A 23,007-nucleotide genomic window follows, 5' to 3' on the forward strand; every position below is an offset into this window, starting at 1 on the left:
AAATTTATGTTACGTCACGGTCAGTTTAAAAGCGCCGCATGTTAGCTTGGATGCCCTGTGTTCCACGGAGACTCAGTTTCACACTTTCATTGAGCTCAGTAAAGCGCTTTCTAAACTTTTAAACTTTTATATCAAGATTCTTAATCGGTAATCCTCGCGGTCCTTATTGTTTCTTGGCCGCACGGCCGGGTGGCTCTCATTCGACGAGCAAAGCGGTAAGAGGGTGTTGAAATGTACGTTTTGGTATCTACCTTTGGTAGTTACACCATAAAAGCTTACGAAACAAACAATCAGCCACTTATAGTATATACTTTAGTTTATGTGTCTCATCGTTTCAAAATAGCCCGACACTATTTGTAAGCTGGTGGGCGTTATTAGCGTGTGTGCTAATTGCTAGCACCTGAAGCTAGCCAAAACTAGCCGAAGCGAGTTTTCGCCTATAATCGGAAATATAGTTGTTTGGCTCGCAGTGGAGTCCCTCTCGTTTTTGGGATAGGATTCGGGAACCTATTCGAGCTGTTAGGGTGTGTTTTTTGCTTTGTCAAGGATGCTCTGTCAGATAAGATTCGTTTCTTCCAAAATGATATTCGTAAGGATGCTGCGCAACTAAGGGATAGCTATTAGGCTCTTCCGGTTGTTTTCCCCCATTTCCAGTGTAGTTTGTGTGCTTCTTGTACGACAAATCAGAAAAATATCTCCCTTGGGCCATGTACCGTCCGTTGAGCTTTTTAAGCCAGCTCGCTTACCGTTTCCACTTTAGTTTTTTAGACCCATCAACATCGGGGCTGTAGCTGGCGATAAGATTTACAATGTTGTTTTTAAGAATTGCATTGAGTCTCCAACCATCTAATTCCAGTGGCTTGCCCGGTTTCGAAACTGCGCATTACAATCACATAGGGGTCGTTACGGTAATCACAGGTACTGAATCGCAGCAGCTCTAGCAAGATGAGACTTATATACAAAGTATTTATTTTACAAAACGGTGCAAACCAATGCAATACAGGACAGAAGTAGATTTTAGGACTGGGTTTTAGATATTTTACCATGGTACATTTTTGCTTGATTGTGATGAAGTCGGGGAAGTAAACAAAGAAAGACATGCTCATCATGTTCAGTGTTTCCTCTTGTACATCCCAAATATTTTATTAATTTACAAACTGATGCCTTATTAAATACAAACATTTAAAACTAAATTCAGTTTTTTGAGAATGATGCCCAAGTTTACCACAACTGCCAGATGCTTGAAGCACTGAAAAAGGAGACCCAAGCAGACAACCTGAACTGTTGTACTTAAAGATGTTAATTTTTCAATAGGTGGATAGATATAGCCTCCCCCCTCTTGTCTGATGGGTTCACATTTTTATATTACAAACCAGTTGGTCATTGTTACATCAGTAACATAAAGCTGCATTGCTTCTGTTGTCCACCAATTGAAAAAAGTGTGATCAGTGTGTGTGTTAGATTCCCATTTTGTATAACCAACATGGCTGTAAGTGATTTTGTTTTCTTGCAGATTTGGAGAAGATGACTGACTCGGATTCTGAGTACACAGACTGTGACGATGATTCCATTACAGAGATTGAGATTGTAAGTTGTCATTAAGCATTATGTGAACATACAGTTTGTACACTCTCCCTAAAGTGAGTACAGTGGAACCTTGGTTAGTGTCATTGATTTATTCCTGAAGGTCTGGCTCTAACCGAAATGGACATCAACCCAATCAATATTTCCCATAAGACATAAATGCTAAATGGTCTTTCACTTGTAGTGCTTTTCCACCTCAAAGCGTTTGGAGCACTTTGACACTGTTGGTACATTTACCGAATGATGACCCAGCATTAGGAGCAAGTCATTCAGGATCTTGCTCAAGGATACTTTGACATGGTCACGAGAGGATCGAACCCGCCACCTTCAGGTTGGGAGACCACCACTCTACCGCCTGAGCCATGCAGCTAATGAAACTCAATTTATTCGCTTCCAGAAAGCCAAAAATGTAAACACAAAACATGTTTTTATAGTATTACAATTTGACATGCAGTGAATCATTCCAAATGGATATAAATAAACATTTAAGAATACTTTTATCTTAATTCAAGGCATGATTTCTTAATGTGACTGTCCCTGAAGACATGATGTGGGAGCAAGCTCTACCGCCACCATCTTCCTGTTTTGTCACAAGTTACTTCTTGAAATCAAGTGTTTCTCACATCAATACTGTTAACACAAAATTAACTATAAGTGTTACAAATGACACTGTTGAAATCAAGAAATAATTATGACAAAAAGGAGGATGTTCATATGATGTATAGCTGCAACACTGAAGGTACAAGTAACCTTGAAAATTGATTTAGCCCTTTAATTTATATCCATTTAGAAATGTTTCTGCACGTACATCTATACTTCTAAAACTATAAAAATGTTTGAGTTAACATTTGTGTCAACTGTTGATGACATCATAGACAGTGACATAACTTATTTCTGATGTTTGCGATTAATACATTGCATGAGTGCAGTGTAGATGTATGTTAACCAGAGAATGCACACAAACTGAGGCAAAAATTGTGGCTTCAATTTTTCCTGTTAACAAAAAAACACTATCCGGGATGGATAGCACGATAATTGTCTTGCCTCCAATCAATCATATATGTCATAGTTATGGTAGCATGGTCTGGGGCTGCATGCTAAGCAGGGTTAGCCGGCATTGCAGGCACTGGGGGAGCTGCAGTTTCACAGGTGCTTGTGTTGCCAGCTATTAGACTATAATGGCTGTATATTGATAGCACATATATACAAAGTGTACACTGACTACTCTGTGGAAAAGACAGGGAGCAGAACTGGAGGTAGCAGAGATGAGGATGCTGGAATTCTCATTGAGAGTGACCAGGATGAATAGAATCAGGAACGAGTACATCAGAGGAACATTACATGTTGGAGGCCTTGGAGATAAAGTCGGAGAGGCCAGACTGAGATGGTTGGGACATGTCCAGAGGAGAGAGTGAATATATTGGTAGAAGGATGCTGCGTTTATAGCTGCCAGGTAGGAGGCGTAGAGGAAGACCAAAGAGGAGGTTTATGGATGTAGTCAAGGAGGACATGAGGGTAGTTGGTGCGAGAGAGACAGATGCAGAATACAGGGTTGGATGGAGGAGATTGATTTGCTGGGGCGACCCCTGAAGGGAAAAGCCAAAAGAGGCAGAAGACACTGACTACTCTAAAGTAGTATCGTCTCTTGAGAGCATGTAATAAAATGTGAGGACTGTAGTCACTGTTGAGACATACTGTATGTCTATTGCCCATTTTGCCTGTTACCATATACAGTATATATATTTTTCTCCACTCAGACAACTAAGGGGATGGGAAATGATCCTGCAACCACCACAGCCTACCCTGCAGGTAAAATACAACTCTCATGCAAACCTCTTAATTTCATAATCTGCCACTTAAGTGAGTGAAATGTATGCAAAGTTCTGAAAGCTAAATTGTACCTTGCACATATTTTTGTGTGTTTTGTAGTTATTGTTTTTGCACAATGGGACTGCATTCCCATCGATATCAGGAAGGAGGCAGCACACCTGATGAGGCTCCACAACGTCTGGGTTCACATTCTGCTACGAAGTGACAGCCCCCACAATGCTGTCACTTGGGCCAAAGGTCTAGGTTTCATCGATCCATTGTAAGCAGGAGGAAATGTTCTCAAGTGTGATGTCATTTCATGCTCAGATTTTTTGTAATTTGCCAACTATGTGATGTCCTGTGTCCTGCAAAGGGACCCTGGCCATTTCAATCTGAGGAACCTACTCAAGATCGAATCCCTGGAAGCTATCTTCAGAGCTGTGGAGATAGGAACTGTGAGTATTTGGTGCATATGATGATTATTCTGGATGTTTTCCCAAAAGATGTATAAATGTGAGGCTTTAATGCATGTAAGCAGTATCTGCTGATGTGGATTAGTATAAAAAGCGATGGCGTGTGTGGCCCAAGGGTGGCCATTTTGTCGATTGTGAGCTACTGGTGGATCGGCAAAGTAGTTTGGGTGGCTCGTGTAAACATTACTTTGTAGATGTCATATGACATCAGCTGACATGAAGCCCCCTTCCTGATTCTCTCATGCTCCCCCTCGCCGTGTGAAGCTACACACTGAGATGCAACTTTCATCTTCATTATTCCGATTATGGATGAACTATCTCTTTGGTACGGTGCCTATATCTCTAACAAAAGTTATAATTTCACATGGAGCACTAGTTATATAGAAAAGTCAATTGTTGGCTTTGCTCTGTCATGAACGCCACCATAAAAATGCTTGTTTTATAAATTTCCGTTTCTTAAAGGGGACCTATTATGCTTTTTCTACTTTTCTGACCCATGAATGTAGTGAGAATGTAGTATTTCCGTGTTAAATGATGCCAATGTTTCAGATAATTAGGTTTGCGCATTTGAAAGTGAGCCCTGAAAGGTTTGGAATTGCTCAAAATGCTCTGTTTCAAAAGGTGTGGTAAAACTGCCCCTTTGTGACGTCACAGGGGCGGACTTCCTTATACATACACGGTCTCTGCCTTCCCCCGCCCTCCCCCATGCGCTGCTCCGCTGTTTACTTGCTAGCAATGCCTCGAATGGCAACGCCACATTTGTTTACAATTCTTGAAGACGCCACCATCAGGCACCAAATGGTTGGAGTTCCTGATTCCCAACCAGCAAAAGAAGTGCATTTTAAAACATGCATTCATAGAAATTCAGCTGAATAGGTGCAGATTCTGGAAGAACTATAAAGCATTGTGTGCTGGTTATCATGTGTAGCTGCTCTATAGGAGTCCAGGGCCGAAAAATGAGCATAATAGGTCCCCTTTAACTTTAATATTTCATATCATTTCAATCTTTGTTGTCATAACACACAATTTTTCCATTTTTCCCTCATGTTTGCTGTTTTTCTTAATTGTTTTACATGTCAAATAAAACTTTAATTAAATCATGATGATTATTTTATGCCGCAAATGGCCTCCAGGGCCACACTGAGATCACAATGTTTATCAAGAGCAACATTTTTCACCGGCTCATAGCATCGCTGTTGCCTAATCATTGTGTGCACAGTGCCTAGCTCCAGTTAACAGCAAAAGTTATCTCAAGGCAAACAATAAAAACCCACACAAGCAAGCACTTTAGCGTCTGAAGAAGAGAGGAATAGTGGCCCTTACTATGGTGACATACTGTATATAACATTGCTATAATGCTTGACCCGATGATGTTAATGTATGTTTTCATGCTGTACCCAAGTGGTACTTCTCATTCCTGTGCTGTGGATTTGATATGTGCACCCACTGTCTAGATAACTGTCAAGGTTGTCTCCAATGTGCATTTAAATGTGTGTTTTTTTTTACAGATTAAAAAGGACTTCACGAAAGATCTCATCTTGATAAGTACCAGGTTTAGTGAGGTAAGTCTTATACACTATTCTTTGTCTATATTCCAAGGGAAAGACATTTCAATAGTATTTTAAATCATCAAAACAAGGCAAGTAAGTATTGCATGTTATCAATAGTGTACGTGTTAATGCGTGATCACAGCTTGTATATGAAACGATTCAATGTTGTTAGAGGTTTTTTTCAAGGCCTTCATTGTCAAAATGGGTATATCCCAATGACATGCATTGCTAGCTCATATGAACTTGTTTTCTCATGTTGTAATGCATAGAAAAGGGAAAAAAATGTTCATGTTTCACATAAGGTTTGTGAATGATGGGCAAAATTCTAAAATCTTGGGTTAAGTTCCAAGAGGTTTGCTAATTCGATTTCCTAAGTGGTCTCTAAGACTTTGTATGTTTGTGCTCTCAGCAATGCCCAGGTGCCTTCGAGGAAGCTCTGGAATGGTTAGCGTCGACGGGAGAGCCTGACATCCGAGCTCATGTCATGCATCTGGGTCATGTCCACATTTGCTACACAGCCTTGCTCTTCATCTTCAAAGAGTGTACGTCTTACGCCGGATGCTTTGTCTGCATGATGTTGAAGTGTACAAAAAAGCAAAGAGCAGGGTTCCTATGCAAGTATGGAGTTTATACATTTCCAAGTCTGGAAATGTATGGAAATTTTCCAAGATCGTAACCTCTGTTTTCAAAAAGATGAAGTTCTGAATAACTAGGCTCGCTAGTGCACCTGAGATTTTTGTGTGAAAACACACAGTGGGCAGTGATTGACAAGTTGAATGGCCAGCCCTCTGCTCCAACCCTTTGTGCTGGAAATGATGGTGACATAATGGCATATCCAGAATAATGAAAACAAAACATCCATCCATTTTGTATACCGCTATACCTCAATAGGGTCGCGGTCATGCTGGAGCCTATCCCAGCTGTCTTTGGGCGAGAGGCTGGGTACACCCTGGACTGGTCGCCAGCCAATCACAGGGCACATATAGATAAACAACCATTCTCACACTCTTTCATAGTATGGACAGTTTGGAGTCACCAATTAACCTAGTATGTTTTTGGAATGTGGGAGGAAACCGGAGGAAACCCGCGCATGCACGGGCAGAACATGCAAACTCCCCACAGAGATGCCCAAGCGGAGAATCAAACCCAGGTCTCCTTGCAGAGTGGCCTGCACGTTAACCACTCAGGGAAAACAAAACATGATACAAATTATAATAAATATAATATGGCAGAAAATTCCCAAGTTATTCAATCCAGTATAAAGTGGTGTGAAAAAGCATTTGCCCGTTTCCAGATTTTTATTTTTTGCTTGTTGCACTGAAATGTAACAAACTAATTAAAATATTATTGAATGACAACACAATGGAACACAAAATGCAGTTTTTCAATGAAACCTTTTATTAAGGGAGGGAAAAAAATCCCTGTGGTTCGCTGGAGTCCCAGATAGATCCCAATGACTTTGTCTCATCTGTTCCTGAATTTCTTTATATCCCGGCATGATGTTTTGGTCTACTTAAAGTTGTCAGGCAGGTCCAATTTGAAGGGATTTCTTCATAGGTGTGGCAGTAATCAGGACAGGTTGTTTCGAGAGAAATGATACTCAGGTCTGATAAACCACAGTTATGTTTTAATAGAGGTGGCAACCACTCTTGCCACACTGTTGTTTTGGATTTTTAAGTTATTTTAAAACTGCATTTTGTGTTCAGTTGTGTTTATCATTGACTAATATTTAAGTATGTTTGATCTGAAACAGTCATGTGTGACAAACGTGGCAAAAAAATTGTTCCCCAGTGAGGGCATGGCAGAAAAACCACCATGTTAGCCTAAATTTTTACTTAGAGTAGAGTAGACACTGTCTAATTGGAAAAATAGTTACATTTCCTTTCCCCGTACTTCAAAGTGTACTGTACTGGAAAAATTCCATGGCAGATTAATGTACCCTTACACCTCATCTATTGCTGTCATACCTCTTTAATCCGTTTCTAATGTGTTAGGCTAATGTAGGCTCCTTTTCCCAGGATCGAAGGCTTTTATGTGGTAGTACAAGGGAGCTTCATGTCTTCTCAATGTGAGTCACCTTTTTGTGTGACTTTTTCAGATGCCCATTTGATCTTCCGAATGGCAAAAAACCTGGAGCGGACCATGGCAGAGTTGCGAACCAAGCCTCCCGAGGCCTTCCTTGCGGTAAGTCCACGCAAACTCTGTAGGAACATCTAGCCGGCATCTTAACATGTACGCATGCACTTACAAAGCAAGTCCAATGAATTTCCTAGCAGTGCTAAGATCTGAACAACTTCTGACCACTGTGCTTCCATTTACTGATGATGTTGTGATGTGCTGCCTTCCTCCTACAGGCTAGTGATGACCTCAAGAAGCAAGGAAATGATCTGTTTCAGAAGCACAAGTATGAAGAAGCAGTGGACATTTATTCCAAAGCCATCAGATGTTGGTAAGTAGTGGGCATAACTATGAATATTTTATTTACAGTGTAAAAATAAATTTGTTCTCTCAAAGCCCTGAAAACTACGTCGTCTTTGCTAACCGGGCGCTTTGTTACATCCGCTGTAAGAAATACCTGTAAGTACATATAATATAATATATACATCATTACACATTAGCTTGGTTAAAAAAAAGCAAACAAAAGTGGTTGTATCCCTTGATGGCAAGTTTTACTCATGCACGGTGGTTTGCTCTTGCAGAGAAGCTGCTTTCGATGGAAAACGAGCTGTTCTGATAGAACCGCTCTGGGCAAAGGTACGCTTGTCAGTTTTATAATTATGCTTTGTTTCACAAGGTAATGTTAAGGAACAGGACCATTAACAATGTTAGCATTGCTATATTAGCTGCAGTGTGAACATTACTTTTTAATTTTAACAGCAACACGGGGCTACATGATCCTACAAAAACTGGGAATCACAATTGTCTTCCTTAGAATTGAGATTGCAATCTAAGGGACATTTTTTTTTCACACACAGAATGTTCAGAGCCATGCGCTTAAGTTCTCAATATATCGCACTTTTTAAAAAAACAAACAAAAAAAAGTGCAAATTCATTGACTTGGTTTGAGGTAAAGAAACTTGCAATGTTCTCTTGATGTTTTTCACAGGGTATTCCAGAAGGACAGTAAATAAATAAGTCAAGTAAATGAGTCAAAAGCCCTCCCTCAATCAGAATGCACGCACTAAAGACACGTTTATAGAAAAGCCCATTGGTTACTGCATGATGCCACTAGCACTAGAACAAGGCCCTACAGCAGCAGCATGCTAGGTTAGCCCTGGGTTTCCACTAGATACAATACCTGAATGATGACCCCAAGTAGCCTCTGTGATTGGAGTGTTGACCTCAGTGTGACCCCTTGGTAACTAACTAACGAAGCCATTATACTTTTTGTGCAGGAGGGACAGCCATTGTGCATAAGTGTCATGAGAAGACATTGAACATATATGGCTTTTCCGAAACAATATCACAGTACCATGGTGGGACTCTTGCTAGACGAGGGGCACTGGGCCAATTAGATATGTGTATGCGTCTTAACACATAAGACTTAGGATGACTGCAGTATAGTATCATGTGCACAACAGGCCTCTTAACTAATCAGGAGATGCTGAGACCACACTTTGCAACATTTGATGGTAGCACACTGAAGACCATATGTAACCTTTGAGCTACATAAGGAATGCTTATGAGCAAAATGTAGACATACACGAGACATATTGTGATGCTACAATGTCATTAAAACATTTCACTGCTCCGCTGAATGATGAGGCTCCGTATAATCCTGAAGGTCTTAGAAAGGGTGGGGGCACAACATGCATACTCTTCCTTGTCTTGTGTACACTGGATAGAAGCCCAACTTCAGAGTCAGAGGTAGACTGGCAGGAGCATAGGAACATTGTAACGACATGCTGACAAGGAGAAAGGGGTTTAACATGTTGGAATGTGACAAAAGCATCTGCATCACAATACTCCACATGAAAAGCGAATCGAGGAGGTGCAAATGCTCAAGTCCTGGTCCAAGAACAGTGATTCTGCAGCCAAATGGCAGCATGACAACAAGACAGTGATTGCTTAGGGAGTTTCCAACAACAGCTGGGCAACCTTGAACACTCTCATGCCTGAAACGGAGCAGCAAGAAAAAGTGGCAAAAAACCTACACGTGATAGGATAGCATACACTGTAAAGTAATTTCCTGTGAATTTACAGTATTTTACTGGCAGGATGATGCCAGTAAATATTTCACAGTATGTACTAATTTTTTTTGACTTGTGCAATGATGGAAGCCCAGGTGGCATCTGGCTAGATCTGCTCTATCACCTGTAACAGTGGCGCCAGAATATTGGATCAACTGATATGCTCATTTGGAATTGGCCAAAGACCAGTTGAAAGACGCAAAAGATCCATTACTGCCACTGCATTGCATGCTCATGTATATGGAACGGCAAGGCCTCAAGGACTGACTCCCGACAAGAGATGGTCAATAATGGGCATTGTCATTCGAAAATTCAACATGGCTACATTGACCCTCAAGGGGCTGTCGCTGGTGTTACTTTCACCAGAATTGCAGCCTTGGTGCCATGTTTCACCTTCCACTTGGTCCGGCGGTGGAAGCTGCTCTCCACTTCCCTGAATGGCGGCAAACATTAACTCATTCATTCATTTTCTACTGCTTATCCTCACAAGGGTCGCTGGAGCCTATCCCAGCTGTCTTCGGGAAAGAGGCGGGGACCACCCTGGACTGGTCACCAGCCAATCACAGGGCACATATAGACAAACAACCATTCATACCTATGGACAATTTGGAGTCACCAATTAACCTAGCATGTTTTTGGAATGTGGGAGGAAACCGGAGTACCCGGAGAAAACCCATGCACACACGGGGAGAACATGCAAACTCCACACAGAGATGGCAGAGGGTGGAATTGAACTCTGATCTCCTAGCTGTGAGGCCTGCATGCTAACCACTCGGCCGCCATGCAGCCCTGGCTGCAAGCAGTTCAGTGGAATTCTTTGATATTTTTGACAAGGGCAAGGTCCTCTGTCAAGTGGTGAGGTAGACACATACTCTTTAGGCTAGAGGTTGTATATTCATGGTTGTGTGTCTATATGTGCCCTGTGATTGGCTGGCGACCAGTCCAGGGTGTACCCCGCCTCTCGCCCAAAGACCGCTGGGATAGGCTCCAGCATAACCGCAAACCTTGTGAGGATAAGCAGTGTAGAAAATGAATGGATGGACGTTTTGTTTTAATTATTCTGGATATGTATGCCCTTATGAGTAGAGGGCTGGCCATTCAACTTGTCAATCACTGCCCACTGTGTGCTTTCATACAAACGTCGCAGGTGGATTAGCATGCTTGTGAGGATAACCGGTACAGAAAATGGATGGATGGGTGTTCATAACTGAAACAGTGAGCGTTTGAATGCCTTTTGTCCGAAAAGTGTAGCAGACAAGTGAGGGAAAAGGTAGATTTTTGTCACATTTGGGGATCATAAGTTGGCTCCTGGAACACAAATCACTTAGACCAGTATTCATTACAAAGTCACTTTTTCATGTAAGCCTCCCTAGTGCTTGTCATAACGACACTGATGAGCTGAGTTTGATTCCAGGGTCATTACCGCTACTGCGAGGCCCTGTTCCTGTTGGGTGAGGTCAACATGGCCATCACAGCCAACAAGTCAGCTCAGAGTCTGTGCAAGAATGACTACGAGGGAGTCAAAGACCTGGCGCAGCAGCATCAGAAGTTCATGAGTGAAACAATGGGCAACAAAGGTACACATATCTGTCTACAACATGTGTGTCAAACTCGGGCCTGGGGGCCAAATCCGACCCCACTGTAGTTGCATCCGGCCCGCTGAACCGTTTGGGAAATGGCATTATATACGGACCATATTAGACAGTGCTTTACAGCGTTTTGTGTAATTGAGCAACTCCTCCACTGGTATTTTAATGTTAAAAGTGGAAACTATTGTGTATAGCACGAAATTCACAACCATTCATAATAAGGCTGCTAGATTCAGACCAAAAGTCTAAATAATTACAGTACACAAGTACAAAAGGCATCACTATGGCAGCACTATTGCACCTTGTAGAAAATAACACATTTAAAGGGGCATTAGACAGTGGAGTCATTTTAACTCCAGCAAAGCATGCTGGGAAATGCTAAAACTGCCAATTTCACAGCTGCTCTTCCAGGTTACACATCTTGCATATTGTGATATTTTTGTGTTGACATAAATACAGTAGCTTTTGCCCAGACATTGAAAGAATGACTAAGAGTTGGCCCATCAAAACTCAATTCATCGGAATGAACAACCACGCCAAATGTCCCGTATGGCCCATGAAAAGTAGGCTAAAGTAGGCTTTGAGTTTTGACCCCCTGTGCTACTGAGTTTGACACGCCTGGTCTACAATGTGGATTAGTAGTGCAATCAGCGGTTGGACAAAACTGTATTTTTCTTTTACAGCGGGACCACCAAAGAAAAGTGGAGGTTCAAGGTAAGTGCATGGTGCAAACGCAAATTGTAACCCTTGAATGATCATTCGTGTTTTTTTCATTCCAGTAAAGCAGAGTCCATTAAATCAAATGCAGGGGAACCACAGCAGCCAGTGAAGGGAAAAGGAGGTGGGAGTAGTAGTAATAAGACAAAGGTGAGTGACGTCTCACTGGAATGAAACTAGATAGTCATGTATGACTAACTGAAAACAAAACTTGCACACCCTTTTGTGAAATGACACACCCATTTGAATACACATCTTGGCAACAAACAATATTTGTGATCCGCAAAGGTGCTTGAGTTTGAATTGACCGTAAACTTCCTTTCATGTTTCCAGGTGACAGATCAAATGAACAAGGAGAACCACCAAGGTATGTATGAATTCAAACATTTATGTGGTGTTGTTGTTTTGAAATGGTTTGTTTATTCTTCTGGATTTTTTGAGTATCCAACTTCCAGTTAAAAGGAAAGGGAAAAAATTAAAAACAAAACGCTGTTGGGTGTCAGGGATTTGACGTCTTTGCATGGTGATGTCATAATATGCAAATTAGATGAGTGACAACAGTATGCCTTTATCGCTAACCATTTTCCAAGCTACAACCGTTTCAAATAGTGATATCAAAACTGAATATTTTCTCAAACTTTAGTATGCTGGAAATTACACTGAAAACGTACATACAAAACATACAATGCCTCTTTGCTCATAGCGTGGTTTAAAGTGTGATTCTAATGTTCTACTATTAGAGACTAGCGTTAGACAAATATATTTTGACTTGTGTGCCATATTTTTAGCTTGAATTCAGTTCATTTGGGTTTGTTAATATATAAGTTATCCATTAAATGCAATAAAAGTGGGCATGTTTGACAGTTCTCAATGCTAGTTAATCGTGATTAATTAGTTAAAAAAACTGCCACCACTGAGTGGAGCATCTGCTTTTTTCGTTAGGCCTTGGCGGTCTGCTTTTCTTAGTTGGGAGATGTGATATTTTCCACTCTTCACAGTACATACACTCATTCGGCTTTTGTCTTGTAAACAGTTAAAGAGGCTACAGTACCACCAGTTGCCACTAAAGAGTCCAGCATAGCAAAAAAGGTGACTGCACCGCCAGCCGGCGCAGATAAAGAACACAGCTTGGCAAAAAAGATGACTGCACCACCGGCTGCTGCGGCTTTGGCACCCAGCACACCAAAAAAAGTGATGGCACCGCCGGCTGCTGCGACTAAAGCACCGAGCACACCAAAAAAGATGATGGCACCGCCAGCTGCGGCTAAAGCACCAAGCACCCCAAAAAAGATAACGGCAAGCGCCACAACTAAAGAGCCCAGCACTCCAAAAAAGACAGCACCGCAAGAGCCTGGAACTCCCAAGAAGAAACCCAAGAGCAGAGAGACTCAACCCAACCAACAGCAGGTAAAAATGATTTCCTTTAAGAGTCCAAATGACAGCCCGACTGTAAATAATGTTGTTATTTTGTTGTTCTTGCAGCCAGTGGTAAATAAAGCTGCAATGTGCAAAGAGTTGAGATCTCTTGTGCATGACGCCCACACTGCCCTGAGCAACCTGTGCAGCTACAACGCCGAGCAAGGCTTTGGCCAGGCGCTGGCCCTACTGGACACCAACTCACACAAGGTCATCAGAATTTCATTGTCATTATGCAGAAGTACAACAAAATTGATTACTGAGACATTCAAATGTAAAATGAGAAAACTCAAATTCTGTTCCTAAATTGAGTAATGTTTTAGAATTCAGTATTTACTTTTTTCCACTTAGTATTTTACCACCAAAGAGTGTGCTATTTGTGTCAATGAATAAGATGTCCGTTAATTAAATGCAAAAATCCTTAGTTATTGATGCGATACATCATTGGACAATTGTATCAAGTATTTCAGAAACGGCTGTAGCTTCGCTAACTTTTCAAATGGGATGTCAGCCTCTGCACACATTCCTACAAAATTCTCAACCACCTCTGTCCGTGCTTATGGTTCAAATCGCTTTATTAATATAAGCCGTTTATGACACCCTTATTTTATTAGCACAGTTAGACATAATGTGCCATGCAGCACTCTTGTTTTAAAGTGTGGGGTATTAAGCGGGACGAGCTTTGACGAGAATAAACGTGCCTCCTCCAGTCGTGGCTCTCATCCTTATTTCACTCAGAACTTGGACGACATCAGCGGCATCCTAAAATGCTTGGTTGCATTAACCTGATAAAACACAACATGGTGTAAAAACACTCGGTACAGTGCTACATGCACACAGCTGCACTAGAATGCTCTGCTAAACTAAGCCAACCTAACCAGCTTCCTTTCAGAATTTCAGATTTTTTTCTGTCGACGTTTCAGGTGGCTGCTTTGACATGTTTACTTTGTGAAGGGGGCGCATTCGTTTTTGAGAGATGTCCTCACAATTGAACACTGGGGAAATATTTCCACGCATACGTTCCCTATCCTCACAATTAAGACATTTCATTAAAACTGTCAATTTTCACCAGAGTTTCTGTACGAATTCTACGAATCTCTCAAGGTGAACATTTCAGGGCCCTACTTGCCTTGTTATGGTGTGATTTATGTATGGCTTTTACTTTTATTATTGTTTCATTTTTGTCTTTAATAGGGCGCACAAGATTTCTCGTTCTGAAAAAGTGTTGGGCGCGGAAGGACCGGGACAATAACGAAATTGACTTAATCACGCAATAAGTGAAAATGAACTTGATAATTTTGCCGGCCTCAATATATTTCCAAGTGCATGCGTGTCTGTTTTCCTCATCTCCCGCCTCTAAACAGGAAGAGGGTTCATTCTGTACATTGGCGCGTTTGTCCCATAGAACGAAGAGAGTGAGCCCTTGTGGGTCATACTCTTCTGTCATGGTGTTCTTTGTATGCGGTGGGTGACTTACATACATCAGTCTAGTTAAGAAACTCCTGCATAACCAGAGGACCACCTGATGACAATTTTTTAAAGCAAATAGATGCCTCCGTAGATAACAGGAACGTTTGTGTTCTCAGTTTGTGCCCTATATTGTCCTGCACTGCCTGATGGATGCTGCACCACTGACAAGTCCAGACCTGTATTTAACATCCCCCTATATTTATTTATTTATTTTTAATAGGACCTTGGTCTTTCAGCGTTGGATGTGCAGCTGTTGCTGTATGGCCGTGTGTCAGCCCTGACAGAAATTGGCAAGACTGAGGTAACTCCAGAAACCTAAGCCATTGGGGAATACTAACTGGGATACACCTGTACTCATCTTTTCAACTATGATGATTTAACATTAAAAAAAAAATTGAAATGGGGGCGGGAAATACCTTGGACTTTGAATATTCTCAATGGAAAGTCTCCGCTTTTGTACAACAGGAACTTGCAGAAGCACGACGGCTCTTGGAGAAGATTAAATCCTATGAGGAGAGGATTTTTCAGTGTTTGGTTTACTACGCCCACGGGAGGCTTTATCTCAAAGAGAACAGGTACAGCTCATACTAACATTACATTTTGGGGTACTTTCAAGCCATGTCGACTCATATTGTTCTCCTCTCAAATCAGATTTGATGTTGCTCAGGAATACTTTGAGGATTCTCTGCAGATGGTGAAGAATCGCATAACCCCGGGTATTCTCACCTGGCCTTTAACCAAAGAGATTGTTAAAGAAACCCAGCCGGAACCTTTTAATGTAAGATCATCAGACCATAAATACTCAATTACTTCTAAATTTTTTACTTTGATAATGATTTGGAGTACATGACAAAGTGGGAAGAAAGACGCAGATCTTTTGGATCACATGATCATTTATTAACGACTATATTGCACAACACAGCCAAGTGAACCAAGCAGTAAGGGTCTGACTGCTCATGGCAAATGTAACGCCAACTAAAACCAGCTCATGCATGCAGAGAGAGAGCGAGCTGCTGGTTGCTGACCACGCTTGCTGACCACACTTGCGCCTTCAAATGAAGTTCTTGTGGATTGTAGGAGGAGGTGTTTAATTCAGTAGAGGCATTCATTGGAGCATTTATGGTGACTTTGCCACCTGAGTATTGCTTAAGAACTATTTATCCGTTAGGAACTTCATTTGTGCAGAGCATCAAAGCAGTTTCTCCTTTAAACTGAATTCTCCGATCTCATTTTATAGAAAATGTTGGAGGATTCTATAGCTTTATGCAAATTTCCCCCTATGCCCGATGCCACTTGTCGACTTGGGAAATGCCTCGGCTCGTGCAAGAATATTTACTTCACTGACCCGGATTTTAAAGTAAGTGCAGCCATTTACTTTTAAAATATAGAAAAGACATGTTAAATGTTGTAATGTTTTTTTTTTTAACAGGGCTTCATTCAGATAAAGTGCAGCCAGCAGTGCCTGATAGAATACCACAGTGCTTGCTGGAAGACGCTTAAGACCTCATCGCCCTTTGAAAAGACTGATAAGGTAACATTCTTTAAAGGCTACGGTGGAAATGTTCTTTAAACACAGTTCTTGTACTTGTAGGATTTTCTGGAACAACCATGTCTGACTCCAGACTGCTTTGGTAAAATCTGTAGCATCAAAATCATTGACCCAACAGGCCTGGTCAAATGTAAGGTAGGGATTCCGCTTTGGTCTACAGGAGTTGTTGTTCGATTTTTTTTAAAATTCCTTTTTTGCATTTTGCATTGACTCGAGCTTCTTGGTTGTCTTGTTAGTTTGAAAATGACATTGCAAAGCCGCAGACGCAGAGGAAACCAAAAGTGAATCAGAAGTCTTGTACTCGGTGAGCTGGTTTTTCCTCCACATTTTTCAAGTTACTGGTGATGTTGAGTAAAGAACTTGTCTGAGACGCGGTCCACCTTATTAGTAAAGTCACCGCTTCAGTCCTTATGGACAGAAAATTGATCTCTTTATGTCAACATGTGTTGTATCATTAACTCTATCATTATTGCTGTATTGTACATTTGTGGTTGTCAAAATCGATAAAACAAACCACAAAAGGACAGGAAATGCCACATAGGCAAGTTTTATTTATAGAGCACACGTACTATACAAGGCAGTTGAATGTGCATTGCAGACAAGAATGCACAATCCTTGCATAAAACAGTCTCTCTAAAGTAATTGTTAATAATAATTCTCCCATTTAAGTTTTGCACAATTAGAGGAAAATGATATCATACTGTTTTTTTGTGTTTCACTGTATTAAAAAGAAAAATAGCCCACGTTCTTCAATTTCAGAGTGAAGAACTTGAAGTCAAAGGAGGAAGGTCACCTGAAGACAAAGAATAATCATAATAAGCTGACTTCTGAAGAGAAGCTGACTATTGGTGAAGAGATTCTACCGGCCAAAAACAAGTCCGTAGCACAGAGCCAGCAACAAGGTACAGTGTGAAAACATAGTCGGCATCATTGTAGCTTGCCGTCTCCAAACAGCTGACCCAGCTTTGTTTCTGCTGTGTACAATATTACATCGCCACTAAAGCATGGTAACATTATGCAACATTCTCTTGTGTGATCAGCTTGGTTGCTGTACCGGGATAGAGTACTCCTACAGATCAGTCAGATGATGCAGCTGCTCCGCCAGGAAAAAGGCCTCTCCGTGTCGGCCCTGAGCACCTGCCTAAAGCCCTGGCTGGAACTGGACTCTGTACGGGGGAACCAGCTGGCCGGGAAGATCCTGAACTGGGAGCAGGAGAAGGTGGAGACGCTTGATCAAGCTGTGGCGCTGTTGCTGGAGAGGAAGAATCGTGTTTGGGCTCGTGTCTTCATCCAACTGCTGTCCAACTCTTTGGATATAAGCGTGGACCTCAGTCACTGGGCGGGCCGGCTCAACGATGCGGGTACATTAATTTAGTTAGTAGAGTGATGACCATCCAGCTAGTGTGTTTTTTTTTTAAATATATATATTTTACAGATCTGAATGCCGCAAAATCCTTCATTGAGCGCAACGCAGGCTACCTGGAAGAGCTAGACCTGACTTTGCTGTTGAGTTTTGCTCCACTGCAGGAGATGATTTCTGAGAGGATTGTCACAAACCCAGAATTTACTTCAAACAAGGGCCTCAATAAATACATGAGACGGGCAGCACCACATGAGATGAGACTCTTTATATGGACTCTGGAGGAGCATAAGGACCTTTATGTCTCTTGTAACATTTTACTGGATGAATATTTTGATATGATTGGTATGTATTTACAATCTACGTCTTTTTTTTTATTTTTTTGACCTGTCACATTTTTAACTTTACTGTTTGTGTTTTCCAGATGGACACTGTTCAGTTCTTAAAAAGTCTGATCAAAATCTAAGTGTAAGACACCCAGTTCACGTTACTGTACACCTGCACCACAGAACTTGCATCACAAATTCTTCAGTTCTTTTCCTGATCTCACTAGATGTTGCAGCCTGTGTTAAACACCATTTAATTCACCCTGCCATATAATTGTATTCCAAAAAACAAACAGCCCAAAATGTCCCTCAGATTTTTATAAAAAATTAATGCATTAGATGGTGCAAGTATACCCAAAGAAGTGTGGCAAATACTGATGATGTCTTTTTAGCTATTGAAAGTGAAATTGACATGAAGTGTCTCATTTCAGAGTTTTCCTATGGGTGTAAAGAGTCGAGGCCGGAAGAAGAAGAAAGAGCAAAAGGTTTGAAGATGGACGTGTTGCGTTGCCAAGTCTTGGCAAGAACACCCACACATGTTTTAGGTCATCTCCAGTAGGGAAACTCTGAATTTCTCTCCGCAGGGTCTTCCTGTTTGGTCCGGGTGGCAAAGTTTAGTGCCAACAGACCAGTGGGACCAAGAAGATCCGATGTAAGTTTGCACTGCAGATAGTGGCGGGCCGGGTGAAAAAGACGTTTTCATAACTCTGCCCCGCTTTTCTGTCCACAGATACTACCTCGACCCAAGCGAACCTTTCAGCATTCCCAGACACCTCCAAGCGCAGGTGGCCGAGTTTGAGGACCAGTATAGCGGCCCCAGACACAAGAGGGATTTCAAAAAGCTTCTGGACAACAATCCTGATCCCACTGAAGAAAATATGTATGAGTAAGTTGCAGCATCACTTGTAAGCTCAAATGAAGATGTTTTTTTGTGTGTGTATTGGAAGTGTGTTGGCCAAAATCTAGCTATGATTCTGGAAACTACAGTTTTTTTGAGTGCTTTTTTAGCAAGCCCTACTGGGAACACATCATTTTAGCTTTAAAGGGGACCTATTACGCTCATTTTTCAACCCTTTGTATTGAGTTGTTGACTCCTATAGAGCAGCTACACACAATAACCCACACAGAAAACTTTATAGATCGATTCCATTTGTATTTCCTTGGATTTGTGATTCCTGCCAGTGTTCTATTTAAATTTATTTCACCCATGGCCCGCCTCTGGGCACACCCACTCTGCTTTGATTGGTCACACACTCAAAGTGCTTCCTGACTATGAATGAACCACACTTCCTAATATAGTGGGTATAGGGGTTGATATTAAATGGATAGTCTTTGGAACGCTAATTGAAAAGTGCAAAGCTACTGGCTAATAGCCACACCTTTTTATAAGGAGGTCTGCTCCATTGTGACATCACAAAGGGCCAATTATGCCACGCCCTCTGATACCTAACGTTTTGAGCCACCCCAAACTTCTTTCAGGGCTCACTTCCATATGTGTTAACCTCATTATCTGAAACTTGGGCATCATTTACCACAAGAAGGCAACATTGTAACGACATTTATAGGTCAGAAAAGTGGGAACAAACATATGTCCCCTTTAATGCTAATTAGAAAATTTGCTAATCAGTCAATTTTGTATAACGGAGGACCTATTTTTACTATCCACTAATAAAGTTTCATCTTAATATAGCTACTTTGCACAAATTCTGGAAGCACACGGCCCCCTCCCCGCTGACGATCCCCTGCTGCTTGAGGAGATGGAAAACTTCCCACCGATGGCTCATGCAAAGATTGACAAGGCGGGCGGTTTTGAGCCCTTCTTTTTGGAGTCCCTTCGCTTCATAAAGATGGGGAGTCGTATCGGCCTAGCCAAGCATGCCGTCAGCCTGCAGCAGCAGCAGCATCAACGGCACCTACCGGAGGCTCTGAATATATTTTCATCAACTCAGACTTCGGCACCACATCCTTATGACGTTGACCCTTTCCCAACTCGCCATTTACCTGTTGATATGGATGACCTCTTCCCCCTCGTCGGTAGAGGCCATGTTAGTAGCTGGGATGATGCCAAGCTCTCCCCCAACGACTTTGACTGCCTGGATCTTTATACGACTGAAGTGGACGATTCCTGGGAAACATATTCCTGTTCAAGTGGATTAAATTTGACTCCGACTGAGGAGGTCATTTTGAAGCAACATTCTGAAACACAGGTCAGAGCTGTTTCATTATTACACCCCGCCCTCCACCACCATCGCACATTTGAGCACTGCATCACTATTTCAGTTGTGAAAAATGCCAACATCAAACTTCACCCTTCACTTAACAGCTCAATGTCACTGACTATGCAACTTTTGATGTCTTTTAAATTGCTTTGTTTTGCATTCCTTCAGACTTGTCCGGTGACTAAGGACAGTGTGGCGATAAATACAGAGCCTTTGGAACGTTATGAGAGCTGCCATGTAAGTGGGAGTTGTATTCTCTCGACATTGTTGAATTTGGTTCTTTTTAAACCCCGGTGCCCACCATGAATCCAGGGTGATCTCAACAAAAAGGCCAAGATCATTAAGGAAATGAAGGAGAAAATGGATAAAATGGCAAATGACCATGAAGAAGTTGACCAGAGGCACAAGGAGTGCCTGTCAGCCTTGCAGAGCGAGATCCAAGAGATCACTACCAACATACAGGTCAGCTGGGCTAGAACAATTAGATGAATGACTTGCAGTGACTTGTGTCCAGTCCAACATTGGTTGTTTTCTCACCCATTTCAAGGTTACGGACAAAGAGTTGACCCTGTTCCAGCAGAAGCTGGAAGAGGAGATCAAGAAGGACCAGAAGGAGAAGAAGGCCAACCAGGAGGTGCTGAAGGCACTCAAGCTTGAGATAGATCAGCTGGTGGAGGAGCAAGCCAGGTAATGTCCACACATTTTAGGATTCATTTTATAAAATTATTTTGTTTTTAAATCCCTCAATGGCTTAGCCTTCCCCTGGCACTCGAGCTGCTACATCCATATGTAGTGCCTATTTTTATTTGTACTTATTTTCATGTGGTTTATCCTAGCTGTCATTTTTACACATGTCATAATTTTATTTGAGGTGTTTTAGATATACCGTCATCCCTCGCCACATCACTGGTTAAATTTTGTGGCGTCACATTTTTCAAATAACAAATAAAAATAATAAATAAATAAATCATGCTGTTTTGTGGTCATAATGCAGATTAGTCAAATATTCACAATATGCAATGTTATGTAGTATTTTACTCTGGTCACTAGTTTAATGTTGGGTGAGGCACACTATCTTGAGATTTATTACAGGTTTTGAATTATATCTCAAGCACACTAACATAATAATGGTAATAATAACAATCATAAAAATAACACCGGCTCCTGTTGTGGCCGTAATCCAGTTCATGAACACACACCAATGACCTGAGCATTCCTTGGCCATCACATGTGCACACTTCGTCGTCCAAAACATGACGAGTTGAGGTATATATTGAGGTTTATATTATTGATATGATTGATTGGTATCTTGTGTGTGTGTGTGTGTGTGTGTGTGAGAGACACACACTACTTCCCTGTTTCCTTTTCTTGCTGCAGCCTGTTCTGGCACTATATTTGTATTTGTCTAAATGAAAATACACAAAAAAAGAATCTACCACATGTACAGTTAAACCACACATTCAATCCACACTTTTTCTGAAAAATGGCTTGGGACTTGTTTTTTAGCAGTCCTTTTTCATTTCATTTCATTCATTTTGTACCGCTTATTCTCATGAGGGTCGCGGGGGTGCTGGAGTCTATGCCAGCTGTCTTCGGGCAAGACGCAGGGTACACCCTGGACTGGTCGCCAGCCAATCACAGGGCACATATAGACAAACAACCATTCACACTCACATTCATACCTATGGACAATTTGGAGTCGCCGATAAACCTAACATGAATAGGGGAGGAAACTGGAGTATCCACACATGCACGGGGAGAACATGCAAAGTCCACACAGACATGCCCGAGGGGGCAATCGAACCCCGTCCTCATAGCTGTGTGGCCTGCACGCTAACCACACAGCCCGCTTTTTCATTCCTCATTCGAAAAAGAGAAAATCTGACCCGCATAGTCCTGGCAGCCAGTCCACCTGTAAAAGGCGTTCTTTTTTTTTTACTTTTATTTTGGTGAGTTGTCCCATTTGTTTCGCCATAATACGGTGTTAGCAAGCGTCGCTTACCTCTGCTTCCCCGTTTACTATACCCTGACCTATTTCGCTCTGTCTGCTTACAGTCTAACCAAAAACATCAGAAAGAAGAAGGCCAGCTATGAGGAGGAGCTAAACGCGTTCTGCGAGCTGAGGTACATGTTGTACCATGGTGAAAACTTGTTTTGAATGTGATGATAGTAAGCATGTTTTGATTTTGCCAAACTGGTGTCTTGTTGATCCTCAAGCAATCAGTTGGCAGCAGAGAAGATGAGTCTGGAGGATGAGGTCAAGCGCCGCAAAGCCTCGGTTGCCGCGGCGGCCAAGAGGTCCCACACCGCTCAGGTAAAATATGCTCATCAGCCACATTGAATTGTATTATATTGTATAAACTTAAAAGGATTTTGTCAAAGAGTGAAAAGCTCCACATTGAGTACTGTCTTCACCACTGGAGAAGACTGTTCCATGATCACCATCTTTAATAAGTTAACCATTGTGAATAAGAGTAAATTGTATGATACTACAAATTCAACTGTAATAATTTATCCTCCATTAGTTGTCCATCTTGGAGAGCGGCCGGGATCAGCGTCTGCACAGCCTTCACAGTCAGCGGGCAAACGCCAAGGTGCTGCTGGCCAAGCTGGATGAAAATGTACAGCGGTAAGTAGCAGAAGTCATAACTAAGGATCGGCCGATATACCGGGCTGATATTTGCGTTTTTTCCTTGTATCGGTATTGGCTGATACGCGCGGGTGTTCGCCAATGTATTTTTCCACCGCATGATTT

General features: G+C 41.8%; 1 protein-coding gene across 3 annotated transcripts in view; it reads left to right on the top strand.

The window, feature by feature from the left end:
* ttc3 (tetratricopeptide repeat domain 3) overlaps positions 1-23,007 on the top strand; it is a 25,726-nt gene continuing 2,719 nt past the window's right edge. For 2 of the 3 annotated variants that reach the window (XM_058086147.1, XM_058086146.1), the window contains exons 1-38: positions 2-215; positions 1,514-1,587; positions 3,342-3,393; positions 3,514-3,673; positions 3,767-3,848; positions 5,375-5,428; positions 5,826-5,958; positions 7,515-7,600; positions 7,771-7,865; positions 7,931-7,993; positions 8,116-8,170; positions 11,021-11,183; positions 11,879-11,909; positions 11,975-12,062; positions 12,246-12,279; positions 12,946-13,319; positions 13,395-13,538; positions 15,019-15,099; positions 15,264-15,373; positions 15,450-15,576; positions 16,036-16,155; positions 16,228-16,329; positions 16,390-16,482; positions 16,584-16,651; positions 17,107-17,249; positions 17,388-17,708; positions 17,783-18,052; positions 18,132-18,175; positions 18,465-18,518; positions 18,618-18,685; positions 18,764-18,919; positions 19,724-20,240; positions 20,421-20,489; positions 20,565-20,714; positions 20,800-20,939; positions 22,308-22,376; positions 22,470-22,566; positions 22,778-22,881. In XM_058086147.1, the coding sequence (XP_057942130.1) occupies positions 1,525-1,587; positions 3,342-3,393; positions 3,514-3,673; positions 3,767-3,848; positions 5,375-5,428; positions 5,826-5,958; positions 7,515-7,600; positions 7,771-7,865; positions 7,931-7,993; positions 8,116-8,170; positions 11,021-11,183; positions 11,879-11,909; positions 11,975-12,062; positions 12,246-12,279; positions 12,946-13,319; positions 13,395-13,538; positions 15,019-15,099; positions 15,264-15,373; positions 15,450-15,576; positions 16,036-16,155; positions 16,228-16,329; positions 16,390-16,482; positions 16,584-16,651; positions 17,107-17,249; positions 17,388-17,708; positions 17,783-18,052; positions 18,132-18,175; positions 18,465-18,518; positions 18,618-18,685; positions 18,764-18,919; positions 19,724-20,240; positions 20,421-20,489; positions 20,565-20,714; positions 20,800-20,939; positions 22,308-22,376; positions 22,470-22,566; positions 22,778-22,881 (4,580 nt within the window). In that variant the 5' untranslated portion in view covers positions 2-215; positions 1,514-1,524. Of the gene's footprint in view, positions 234-1,513; positions 1,588-3,341; positions 3,394-3,513; positions 3,674-3,766; positions 3,849-5,374; positions 5,429-5,825; positions 5,959-7,514; positions 7,601-7,770; positions 7,866-7,930; positions 7,994-8,115; positions 8,171-11,020; positions 11,184-11,878; positions 11,910-11,974; positions 12,063-12,245; positions 12,280-12,945; positions 13,320-13,394; positions 13,539-15,018; positions 15,100-15,263; positions 15,374-15,449; positions 15,577-16,035; positions 16,156-16,227; positions 16,330-16,389; positions 16,483-16,583; positions 16,652-17,106; positions 17,250-17,387; positions 17,709-17,782; positions 18,053-18,131; positions 18,176-18,464; positions 18,519-18,617; positions 18,686-18,763; positions 18,920-19,723; positions 20,241-20,420; positions 20,490-20,564; positions 20,715-20,799; positions 20,940-22,307; positions 22,377-22,469; positions 22,567-22,777; positions 22,882-23,007 lie in introns of all 3 variants that reach the window. The other variant, XM_058086149.1, reaches the window with a different exon arrangement.

This window comes from Doryrhamphus excisus, chromosome 11 (assembly GCF_030265055.1).
Source record: "Doryrhamphus excisus isolate RoL2022-K1 chromosome 11, RoL_Dexc_1.0, whole genome shotgun sequence".
Lineage (NCBI taxonomy): Eukaryota > Metazoa > Chordata > Actinopteri > Syngnathiformes > Syngnathidae > Doryrhamphus > Doryrhamphus excisus.